Here is a 13,085-nt window from a genome sequence, read left to right on the forward strand (position 1 = left end):
TTATTGTTATATTTACGAGAAATCCTTTAAAATAAAGTTTCAATTTAATTTTTATCATTTCAATAAATCTTATCAATCATATTTGACGTCGTCGTTGTTATTATTATTTTGAATAAAATCTTTGTCGTTATCATTTAGAATATATGACTCATTTTTATTTAGGTGGCGACGAGAGTCATCCAACTGTTAGTATATTATAGAATTTATGGTAGAGTACAAATTAAGATAAAAGATATAATTTTTGAATAGGTGAGAAAGGGTTTATAAACCATTTATAAGGTTTAACCGAGCAATAAAAACCAAATTAAAACTAAAATGAAAACTAATTAAAACTCTGGAATCGTTAATTATTTTTTAGTTCAACTTTTTTAAAGGTAAATATTTGGTATCGGGAAACACATGAAAATTACTAAAATTGTTAAGTCATTAATTTCTTTTAGTTCAACCAATGGGACGAGGGATTATTCGAACTTCCAACTTTTTAAAAGGTAAGTAATGCATTGATAGGTCGATCTTGGCTCCGCTCTCGAACCATTAATTTAACCTACACAAAAATAGAATTTACATAAAATTATGAGTAAATATGGCCCCAACCAAACCAAACCAGAACACCCAAAAATAAAGTAATCCCACCCACAAGAATTTTCGGTGGCCAGAATTTGATGGATCATAACAGGAGCAACAGCCAAAGACTTCCAACTCGCACGTGCCACTTTCTCTCTCTCTCTCTACAGTGTATATTAATGGCTCCAAATTTCAGTCCTCCATCTCACACAGTCCATTCCAGACGGCTGTTTCCGATGGCCGGAACCCTCTCCGCCGCCGTTCTCAGTCCACTCCCTCATTCTCGCTACTCCTTGGCTCCGACAATTACGCCGGCGCCATGCCGAGCTTCCGTCAAAGCCGATTCCGAATCCAGAAGATCGGCGTGTCCGTACGAGATTCTTCGGATCAAACCGGGCGCCTCGCGGATCGAGATCAAGTCGGCGTACCGGAGTCTGGCCAAGCGTTTCCATCCGGATTCGTCGCCGGAATCGGGAGGGCAGCGCTTCATCGACATCCACGACGCCTACGCTACGCTCTCCGATCCGGCGGCGAGGTCTGTGTACGACTCGTCGCTGCTGCAGCGGCGGCGGCGGCGGCGGCGGACGTTCCGTGACGCCGTCGGCTTCGGGACCGGGTTTCGGCCGACCCGAAGTTGGGAAACGGATCAGTGCTGGTAGTGGGTGGGAGGGAGAGGAGAAAGCAAAAAGCATGATCTTCATTTCGAGATTTTTATTTCCCTAACGATTTTCTCTCTCAAAGGAAAATTGTTTATGGTTAACATGGTAAAGAATGTAACAAAAATCTGTGAATAAATTTAACGTTTATTAATTAATTTTTGATAATCATCCCAATTCGACTAATCGTACTGGAGAGGCCAAATTGGAGGGATTCACACATTTGTGTGGTAAGAATGCAGGATATTTGGGCCTAGATTTGAAGGATCTCAAGATGCCCGAGTTTGCAGGGACCATGGCCAAGAATCAGCTGAAGGGGTCGCAATAAATCGCTGGTTGAATGTTTGGACCAAACTGGCTAAATAAGTGGGGAAATCATGAGTAATGGGTACGTACTAATGAAAAACCAAAGTTTTCGTAAATTGCATATATTAACATACTTTGATTTCCTATATTTTAGGAGGGGTAGAATTCCATATTTATCCTACACATTTTATGCCTATATTGTACTTGCATCATTTCTCAATTTTACTCTGACGATCGAATCTACCTATATCATTCAAACTTTTTAAAAATATTATTAATTTGTCCCCAACATAATCTAATTAAAATCTAAAATAAACTTAATTAATTGGAAAGTAAATTCCATTGCAATCACCATCTTAAATACGAGACATGGAGGGATCAACAAATCAAGAAGAGATGTAAAGTTTAAGCATTCATATTATAAGAAGAATTGAATTCAACAATAGAAGAACTGAAAAATTTTCTTCTCATTTATAGTTTTCTACCACAAAATATGTCATCTAGACTATTTGCTGTCACATTCGTTCGAAATGAAGCTCTACCCCAGTTTCATTCTTTGGCCCTGCGAATTGTGTCATTTGATCCTCATTTTAATTTATGCATTTGAATCCCAATTTGCAAAAATGAATTAGAAGCAAATATTGGAGGAATCGATTTGAGAGTTGAGAGAAAGTAGTAGAAGATGGAGAAGATGTGTAACGCCCCAGAATTTTCCACACACCTCTAGTTCACGTTAACTACTCAACTAATTAAACTTAACCCCAAATACGTCATGCCAACTCCATATGCAACAAAGATATATAAAAAAAATCAAGTTCCACTTTTCATCAATTCAACAATACATCAATTAGATAGAATATCGATCAACAACAATCGTGGGCCACCTCACGAGGCAATTTTATTATTCAACTAGGCAAAACTCAGCGAATGGAAGAAAACTAAAATAGGCACCTATCCCGAAATGAAATTAACAACCAATGGGAACCTCCCAATAAATCAAGTACAAACAAATGGTTTATTGACCATAACATAAGGTCTTAACTAATAAATAACTTAAACTAAGCAAGAGTGACTAAGCAGCCTATGGTCCTCGCTCGTCATGTCTCCTCCGTCCCATCACCATGGTCGCCCACGAGTCCTTCACCTGAAACAATCATTGTAGAGGGGGGGGGGGTGAGTATATTAAATATACTCCGTAAGTAGCCCTCACCACACACACACATCATTCTCAACTATAACAAGAAACATTCGTAGTCATGCTTTTCAATACATCATGCATTCAAACATAAACACATTCCATAAAATTTAGTGACAACCACAGCCAGGAAGCATGTTAAGAACCAACCTCTAGTCTCCCTAACATCACAAGTACCCCTACGCTTATCACAGTTATCCTAACCTCCCACAGTTATCTCCTCGAGTAGAGTCGACCCCTGACCATTTATACCCAGAGCCCCGACACTGCTGCATCGGCCCTCGACCATTTATACCCGAGGCCCCGATGACTTCACCATCTATTGGCCCTTGACCATTTATACCCAAGGCCCCAATAGTCTTCCTCCCAAAGGACTCCTCGTATCGACCCTCGACCATTTTTACCCGAGGCCTCGATACTCCATTAGTGACGTATCAGCCCCCGACCATTTATACCCGAGGCCCTGACACTCACTCATTCCTTTACTCCAAGAATCCAACTCTCACCAGAGTCTAACCATATGCTTTCTTAAGCCATGACCCATGCACCTTTCAACTCACAAACACCATTCAGCATGCTTCCACAACATAAACATCATTCTAATAGTGAAACAATAAACCAATCATGCTTTCATAATATAACATTTCTTAACAACAGCTCCACAATGAGTTTTGTCACAACAAAGCATAACCAAACAAATTTTAAACAATTAGAGCCCAACACAGTTCACCCACAACACTTAATATCCAACATCAATATTCAATAAGCATTGCTAGATATAATAACACACACGAAACACGCCGAACAATTCATGCATATCCAGGCAACCAACATTACCACAGCAATACTCGTCAGTTTAGCAAAGAAGAAATCTCACCATTTTCAACGACAAACATCCAACACAATTCCAAGTATATCGACTAACACAACGAGAATTATTTAGCACATTGACGTAATAGAATTTGCATAAAACGCTACAAAATTAGCACGTTAGAGACCATTTAGCATACATTAACCCACGCACACGCCCCTTATCTACTTACCCAATGGCCCCAACGCTACCAAGCTCGCCGAAGTGTTCCCTAAGTCAAAGGCAACCAAACTTGAGTTAGAAACTAACTAAAAAAAACACTTAAATACAATTGAAACCGAATTTAGGTGAGTCGTTACCTACAACTCACACTAAAACTACTTGGGTTAGGAGTGGGTAGACGCCGAGGAGGTTCGGGCTCTTAAAATCGAGTTCGAAAGCCCTTACGCTTGTTGGTTTGATGTCGAAAAGCGATGGGTAATGCTGGTTTGAGTCTAAATAGGGGTGGGTACCGCGAATCGAACTCCGGACAGGTGTGGGTAAGCGTCTAAAGTCGTCGGGAGGAAACAAAGGCCATAAATCGGAGCTGTTTGTGGTCGTCAGAGTGCGCACGGCCAAGGGTCGCCGTCGAAACGCCGCAGAAACGACACTGCCACTGCAGAAACACTGGAACCGCCCTGGGTTTTGGTTCAAGACCCGTGTGAGACGCCGGAAATGGCCTGAAAACGCACCGCGGCCGCGGTCGACGACTGCCGAAGAGGTTTCGAAGTCGCACCGCCGCCGAAGAACGCTGCCGTGCTCGCCGCTGTACCTGTTACGAAACGCAGCCACTGGAACGCCGGGGATCGCCGGCCGCCGCTGCTCGAACGCCGCCAAGGAGAAGGTCGCGCCACCGCTGCTCGTGGAACCCGTGCGCCACTCGTCAGACTTACCGTTCGCGGAGGACCGCCGCGGCGTTGCACGCAAAAGAAACGCCGGAGGAGGGCCGCGGCCTGCTGGGTGTCGCCGGATCTGAAGACGTCGTCGTCGGAGGGAGGCTGGGTCGCCGGAAAACAAAGGGGGCGGCTGGGCAAGGGAGAGGAGGAAAAGAAAATGGAGTTTAGGGTTTTCCCCTTTTGTTTTTCTTTCTTTTTGTTTTAAAACCAACCCAACCCAAAAGCCCAACATACCCAAGCCCAAGAGGAGAAAGGAGTCCATTCCATCCTTAAAACAAGGCCCACTACACGAAGTCCGACGAATATAAATTTAATTGGAGTTTAGAGCCCGATGAATATGTATAAATTTAATTTAACAATTAATTTAGAAATTAAATAAAAAAAATCTCCTGATTCGAGACCAACTAACCTGAGGGACTCGGGGCGTTACAAGATGATTGGAAAGGAAAATGAGTCTCCTTTCTCATGAGACATTGTAGCTATAATGAGTAGTCACATGATCTCATCCTGACTTTTGCAGCCAGGTTGATTGAGAAAAATCCAGGTACCGCGTGTATCTTTATTTACTTTGTCTTTATTCTGTGTATACGCCTTTTTACTTACTCTGTCTTTATTATGTCTATATGTCTCTTTACTTAATCTGTCTTTATTCTGTCTATATGCCTCTTTACGTATTTTCTGTTTCATCTTTATTCTTTTTATACATCTCTTTACTTGTCTTTATTTTGTCTATACACGTATTTACCCTATATTAGATAGAGATTATCCTTAACCATATAAAAGTAAAAACTAAGTAATGAAATGATGCAGCTCATTATAGTGTAAGTAAATTACTTTCAGTACCACGTAAGTATTATTATATACAACGTACGAATAAGAAAATATTTTAGCTTCATCCTTGTCCAGATGCTTTATCACGTTTCTAGTTTGTCCTAACCTTTATTTGAAACATATTTTGTAGGTTTGTTGATGTTGGGATTCTGGTAGACCGGTTCTCTCCGTTCCACGCACCAACTCGAATACTTCAGGACCGAATACCTGTAAAACCGAACAAAAACCCTAACCCGGTGGACTTCAGTCACACTGGCTCCAATGCTTAAGTTAGCAAAAGGAGAGATCACTTAAACAAGTAAGAGACTTGAAAGTGTAGTCTTGACTTACCTTTAAGGAGTGACCCCCTCTCTGTTTATAGTCGTTCTACCCCCTTAGGGTTTCTCAGAACGTAAACCCTAGGTTTGACATTTGTGGTTTTGGGCCGGGATACCTCCAGCGTTGGTAGAGGAACGGGTACATGGCTAGGCTTTGGGGCCCGAACGTCATACGCTTGAAACAGGGACCAAAAGGGAAAAGGACAGCGCCAAGGACTAAAGGGATCGGCGCCTCGGCGCCGACTGGTGGGTCGGCCTCCGTGCCTTGGGCCAGCTTCGCTTGTCGATGGACCCGATTATCCTTCCTGAAATCTTGGGCCGACTCTGCTTGTCGATGGTCCCAGTTGTCCTTCCTGATGTAGTCCAACCTTCTATCGTATTGCTCCATACATAACAGTAGCCCCCACTCTCAAAACTGAATATGAAATTTGTGACCACGGTAAGATTCATGTTTTGAGAGTATTCGTTATCCATGGTTGCTACGAGGCTTGTTTTGCAAAGTAATTCATATTAGTACCGAATTCTTAGCTAACGCCAAGGTTCTTAATTTACTTAGCTCTACAAAAACTTTTGTATCCAGCTTTCGGATTTACAAGCCTGGTTTGTGTTATTAGTTATATACTAACACCGAGTTGTCTCATGAATTGGAAGTCTTTCCGATTTTCATGTTTTGTCGAATTGCTTGGTTGTGATCAAGTCTCCAGGGCCTTAGGATCTAACTTTAGTAGAGCTAATGTCGAAGTCTTTGGATTTTCCAACCTCCTTGGCATTCGCCAAATGGTTTTACATCCTGACCTTGTCAGCCTGCTTTTATTTTGACCATGCTGAGCCTTTTCTAGCTTGTTTCTTGGTCTGTCCCCTCTCGAGTTTCTTGATCGGTGTAGACATTTACACACAATGCCCCCTGTTTGAGAAATTTGTTTTCACATAAACATAAGAGCTCAAGTATCATGTTAAATGACGCAAACTTTCATTAAAACAAAAATTGTTCTAATATAATAAAATAACCAGTCGCTAGACATAAGCAAGTGTAACAGTCGCTCATAAAATAAATGGAATGCGTCATCAATCTAGTGGTAGTATTTCTTGAGATGCTGTGCATGCCATAGATGAGGTAGGATTTTTCCATGTGAATCTTCCAGGGCGTAGGTGCCTGTTCGAACCATTTTGGTGACCTTGTACGGGCCCTCCCATGTTGGTCCGAGAACTTCACTGGTCGGGTCTTTGGTATTAGGCATGACATTCCTTAAAACCAAGTCGCCTTCTGAAGCTACGCTTCTTTGACTTTTGAGTCGTAATACCGAGTGATCTGATTTTTGTACTCGGCTGTTCGTAGTCGTGCTACCTCTCGATGTTCTTCCAGTAGATCGAGGTTAAGTTGCATAAACTCGTCGTTTTCAAGTAGACTGAATCGTTCTACCCTTGGGGAAGGAATTCCACTGGCATTACTGCCTCAGAACCAAACGATAATAAAAATGGTGTTTCACCAGTTGATGTGCAGTGTAACTCCCCGAGTCCCTCAGGTTAGTTAGTATCGAATCAGGAGATTTTTCATTTAATTTTAAATTGATTGTTAATTAAATTTATCTATATTTATCGGGCTCTAAACTCCAATTAAATTAATAATTACCGGACTCCGTGTGGTGGGTCTTGTTTTAAGGGGGATGGACTTCTTTTCTCTTGGGCTTGGACTTGTTGGGCCTCCATTGAGGTAATTTGGTTTTAAAACAAAACAAAAAAAAAAAGAAAGGAAAACCCTAAGCTCCCTCTTCTCCTTCATTCTTACCCTAGCCGCTCACCACCCCCTCATTCTTGTTGTAAAGTTTGGCAGCCACAAGAGCGTTTCCCGGCGAGGTGCAGCGGTGGCCGACGACGACACGACGGTGGAGTAGCAACCCACGAGCGGCGGCGCTTCTTCGGATCGAGCAGCAGCAACGGTGGCGTGCGGCGCTTCTTCGGATCGGATAGCAGCGGCGGCGGCGCTCCTTCGGATCGAGCAGGGCAGCGGCGGCGAGACTTCCCCGACGTCCCGGCGGTCTGCAGCAGCGGCGACGAGTTCCCCGACGGTCTGCACCGAACCAGCACCGCTCCTCCTCGCGGCGGCACACGGCGACGGGCCAGATCCGCGGCGGCGCACGGCGAACGGGCTGTACAGCTGCGAACGGGCGGCGACCTGCTTCTACGATCCGACGAACGACAACTCCAGCGGCGGGATTTGTGCGTTACAATAGTGTTTAGGACGTTTGGAGGTGACCCACATCCGTTCGAAGCTCGATTTAGGCTACCCACACCTTGGCGAGCTAGATCTAGGTGACCCACATCTATACGAAGTCGGTTTTGGTGGTAATGAGTCATTCGAACCCTTTTAGAATTGATTTCGAAGGCTAAATAGTGTACGTAACTTGCTGTATTTTTCTGTTTTAGTGCTTAGGTGTGAGGTCGACGCAAAACTTAAGGGCGCGGTTGTGAGTAAGTAGACAAGGGGCGTGTGCGTGCGTTAATGTATGCTGAATGGTCTCTAACGTGCTGATTTTGTGGCGTTTAATGCTAATTTTGTTACGTCATTGTGCTAAATAATTCTCGTTATGTTAGTCGATATACTTGGAGTAGTGTTGGATATTTGTCGATGAAAATGGTGAGTTTTCTGCTTTGCTAAACTGTTGAGTATTGTTGTGGTAATGTTTGTTGCCTGGATATGCATGAATTGTTCGGTGTGTTTTGTGAGCTATTATCCTTAGTAATGCTTGTTAAATAATGATGTTGGATATTGAGCATGATTGGGTTATTATCTCATTATTAGAAAGTTGTCTATGTTGTGGAAGCATGCTGAATTGTACTTGTGAGTTGAAAGATGCAGGGTTAGTGGTATAAGAAAGTATATAGTAAGACTCTGGTGAGAGTTGGATTCTTGGAGGGAATGAATGAGTGGGTGTCAGGGCCTCGGGTATAAATGGTCGGAGGCTGATACGTCACTAATGGAGTGAATGAGTGAGTGTCAGGGCCTCGGGTATAAATGGTCGGGGGCTGATACGTCACTAATGGAGTATCGAGGCCTCAGGTATAAATGGTCGAGGGTCGATACGAGGAGTCATTTGGAAGGAAGACTATTGGGGCTTTGGGTATAAATGGTTAAGGGCCAATAGATGGTGAATTCATCGGGGCCTCGGGTATAAATGGTCGAAGGCCGATGCAGCAGTGTCGGGGCTCTCGGTATAAATGGTCAGGGGCCGACTCTACTCGAACGAGATAACTGTGGAAGGTTAGGATAACTGTGATAAGTGTTGAGGTACTTGTGATGTTAGGGAGACTAGAGGTTGGTTGTTAACGTGCTTCCTGGTTGTGGTTGTCACTAAATTTTATGGAATGTATTTATGTTTGAATGCATAATGTATTGAAAAGCTTGACTACGAATGTTTCTTGATATAGCTGAGCATGATGTGTGTGTGTGTTGGTGAGGGCTACTTACGGAGTATATTTTATATACTCACCCCCCCCCCCTCTACAATGATTGTTTCAGGTGAAGGACTCGTGGGCGACCATGGTGATGGGACGAAGGAGACATGACGAGCGAGGACCATAGGCTGCTTAGTCACTCTTGCTTAGCTTAAGTGATTAGTTAAGACCTTATGTTGTGGTCAATAAACTATTTGTTCGTATTTGAATAATTGGGAGATTCCCCCTTATTGTTAGTTTCATTTCGGGATAGGTGCCTATTTTAGTTTTATTCCATTCATTGAGTTTTGCCTAGTTTGAATAATAAAATTGCCTCGTGAGGTGGTCCACGAATGTTGTTGAATGATATTCTATGAGATTGATTTATCGTTAAATTGATGAGAATTGGAACTTGATTTTATATATTTGTTTGTATAGGGAGTTGGCATGACGTATTGGGGGTTAAGTTTAATTAGTTGGGTAGTTAACGTGACCTAGAATTGTGTGGGAAATTCTGGGTCGTTACATGCAGGGTGTTGTTCTGTAGGCCCATAATGCACTGGGAAGTTCTTCCGCCCATTGCCCAGCCCCTTAAGCTTCTATAATCTGGTTTTTAGAGTTCTTTTGATGATTTGGTTAACTGCTTCGACTTGGCCGTTAGCTTATGGGTGTGTTGGCGAAAAGCAGATGTGGTTGATACCCAATTCTCGATAGAAGTCCTAAAAAGCTGCATTGTCGATTTGTTTTCTATTATCACTGATAATGGTGTAGGGTATCCCAAAGCGGCAAATTATGCTTCTTGAAATAAAGTCGGTGATCTTCTTCATACTCAGCCTCGTTGTTGGAGGCATGGAAACTAAATTGCAGCGCATATTCGAAGCTCTCCCTATCTGGGGAAACTAATAGAAGTCCCGCCCCTGAAGTTTGAGGACCCATCTACGTACAAGGTCCAGGGCTACTCTTCTTCATTAGCCTGTGGGACGATGCTACATACTTAATGCTCTACCGGTGTTAATTCTGCTATGAAGTCTCCTATGGCTTGCCCCTTTATTACAGTTCTCAGCTTGTAATGGATGTCGTATTCGCTGAGTTCCACAGCCCATTTTACTAGTCGGCCAGAAGACTCGGGCCTTTGCAAAATCTGCCGTAGAGGGAAGTTGGTGAGGACGGTTATCTTATGAGCTTGGAAATACGGGCGTAATCTCCGAGTCGAAGTAATTAATGCTAATGCCAACTTTTCCATTTAAGGGTATCTAAACTTCGGCATCTGCCATTGCTTTGCTCGTATAGTAGACTGGAGACTGTCTCTCGTTTTCTTCCTTTTCCAACGTCGAACTCACCGCGGTGTCGGATACGGCTAGGTACAAGTAGAGTTCATCTCCCGTGACTAGTTTGGAGAGGAGTGGGGTTGTCCCCAGGTGTTGCTTTAACTCCCTGAACGCAGTCTCGCACTCTTCAATCCATTCAAATTGTCCTTTTTTCCTTAGGACTTTAAAGAATGACAAGCACTTGTCGGTTGAGCGACTGACGAACCTGTTGAGTGCCGCTATCCTCCCGTTAAGTCCTTGTAGTTGCTTTAAACTTCTAGGGGGACTCATCTCCAACACAGCTTTGATTTTATTTGGGTTGGCTTCAATTCCCCGTTGGTGCACCAAGAACCCAAGGAATTTCATTGAGGTCACCCCAAACATGCATTTGCTGGGATTAAACTTCATCTTGTATTTCCTCAGAACCCCAAATACTTCTGCCAGATCTGCTTCGTGTTCATTGCTTTTCCGACTTTTTACTAACATATCATCTACGTAGACCTAAATGTTCCTGTCAATCAATGTCGCAAACATTCGGTTTACCATTCGCTGGTAAGTCGCGCCTGCATTCTTTAACCCAAAGAGCATTACTGTGTAGCAATATAAGCCTCGATTTGTGACAAAGGAGGTCTTCTCCTGATCCAGTAGATGCATCTTAATCTGATTATATCCAGTGTAGGCATCCATGAAACTCAATCTTTCATGTCCAGCGGTAGCGTCGACTAGTTGATTTATACGAGGTAAAGGAAAAAAATCCTTTGGGCAAGCTTTGTTTAGGTCCGTAAAGTCGATGCACATTCGCCATTAGCCATTTGGATTCCTTACCAGGACCACATTGGATATCCATTGGGGGTAATGGACTTCTCGAATAAAACCCGCTTTTAGTAGTTCTTCCACATGTTCAGCCACGATCTCGTTTCTTTCCTAGTTAAAAGTGCGACACTTCTGCTTTACTGGTTTACAATTGCGTCGACATTGAGTCGGTGGACCGTGACTCCTCGATCGATTCCGGGCATATCCTCATGTGACCATGCGAATACATTAGTGTTGCTTCTGAGGAAACTTATAAGGCTCGCTCTCTTCTTACTCCTCAGCCTGGTCCCATGTTGACCCGTCGATCATTGGATGTCAAGGGGATGGATTCCACCTCTTCTGTAGACTCTCCTCTGTTGAAGGTGGTCGGATTTGGTAGCTGATTAGGGCTCGGACATATCTCTCCCAAGCCGTCGACTGACCTATCCCCGGATGTCAAGGGTATGGATTCTACCCCTCCAGTCGGTTCTCGTTTGCCTGAGGTGGTCGGGTTTGGTTGATGACCAGGGTTCAGGGATATTTTCCCTAAGCCATCGGCTGCCACCTCGTGGCTCTCCTCTTCGAAATGCTATTGATCTTTAGGGTTGGTATCGACCCGCTTCATTCTGACCTTCCTCAGATTTGGGCTTCGTCTCGGTTCTTGGCTTGTATCATTCCCACAGACGGCGCCAAATGTTGATGCTGAGATTCTGGTAGACCAGTTCTCTCCGTTCAACGCACCAACTCGAATACTTCAAGACCGAATAGCTGTAAAACCGAACAAAACCTTAACCCGGTGTGACTTCAGTCACACTGGCCCGATGCTTAAGTTAGCAAAAAGATAGATCACTTAAACAAGTAAGAGACTTGAAAGTGTAGTCTTGGCTTACCTTCAAGGGGTGACCCCTCTCTATTTATAGTCGTTCTTCCTCATAGGGTTTCTCAGGACGTAAACCCTAGGTTTGACATTTATGGGCTTTGGGTCGGGATACCTCCAGCGTCAGTAGAGGAACGGGTACAGGGCTCGGCTTTAAGACCCGAACGTCATATGCTTGAAACATGGACCAAAAGGGAAAAGGACAGCGTCGAGGATCGAAGGGATCGGCACCTTGGCGCCGAGAAGGGGTTGGCGCTCAGGTGGGGTCGACCCCATGGTGGGTCGACCTCCGTGCCTTGGGCCGGCTCCGCTTGTCGATGGACCAGGTTGTCCTTCCTGAAATCTTAGGCCGACTCTGCTTGTCGATGGTCCTGGTTGTCCTTCCTGATGTAGTGACCTTCTATCGTATTGCTCCATACATAACAAGGTTCTTTTTTTATCGATTACGTGTTTTGGGGAGAAGAAGACGATTCGTGAATTTGGTATTAATTATTGTTTCTTCCAATGTATCTACCTCAACCATAGTTTTAAAAACAATATTTGATTTTTCAATCTTATTTTTTATTCATTTTCCACTTTTCTAAATTGATTTTATGTTTTTGTTAGTCCATTTTACATTTGATTTAATCTTAATACTTTTTTATTTGAAAGTATGCATTCAAAAGATTTTATCTTACAAATTTCGAAATTTCTAAATCTATTTGTTATTTAAAATTTTTGAACTTTATAATTTTGATTCACTATTTTGTTTACTAAATTTAAGGTGTATTTGTTTCAAGGGTATTTTCGCCATAAATTTATAAGGGTAATGACATGATAAATTTACCTATTTTGATAGGACGGTATATTTTTCCACATAAAATTCTCTAATTCAACTCTAAGCCTTTTAGCCATTTTCATCATATTTGATTATTTTTTGTCATTTCCAAATCAAACTATTTAATATAGATATTCCTCTAGTTAACCCAAATAAGTGTGTGTTGGGGCTGAACTCTCAAATCGTATGGTCGGCCAAGAACTTACCCCCCATAGGTATTTCATCAATGTTATTTATTTTTTTCT

At 43.0% G+C, this 13,085-nt stretch overlaps 1 protein-coding gene and 1 long non-coding RNA gene across 2 annotated transcripts; one reads left to right on the forward strand and one right to left on the reverse strand.

Annotated features, from left to right (window-relative positions):
• Positions 1 to 508: 508 nt before the first annotated feature.
• Positions 509 to 770, reverse strand: LOC148208715 (uncharacterized). Its single transcript, XR_015787407.1, has 2 exons — positions 638 to 770; positions 509 to 544 (listed from the first exon to the last, which is right to left on the reverse strand). It is a non-coding gene; the product is annotated as an uncharacterized LOC148208715 (long non-coding RNA).
• A 30-nt stretch (positions 771 to 800) lies between these two features.
• Positions 801 to 1,223, forward strand: LOC148208716 (chaperone protein dnaJ 11, chloroplastic-like). Its single transcript, XM_088119162.1, has one exon. It carries the CDS (start codon positions 801 to 803, stop codon positions 1,221 to 1,223), a length of 423 nt encoding a protein of 140 aa, XP_087975288.1.
• Positions 1,224 to 13,085: the final 11,862 nt, after the last annotated feature.

This window comes from Momordica charantia (genome assembly GCF_013281855.1).
Source record: "Momordica charantia cultivar OHB3-1 chromosome 10 unlocalized genomic scaffold, Mcharantia_2.0 BLBB01000010.1, whole genome shotgun sequence".
Taxonomy (NCBI): Eukaryota; Viridiplantae; Streptophyta; class Magnoliopsida; order Cucurbitales; family Cucurbitaceae; genus Momordica; species Momordica charantia.

What these genes read in the sequence shown, in the direction of transcription:
- LOC148208716 (XM_088119162.1), top strand. Translation starts at nt 801, where the DNA reads ATGGCCGGAACCCTCTCCGCCGCCGTTCTCAGTCCACTCCCTCATTCT.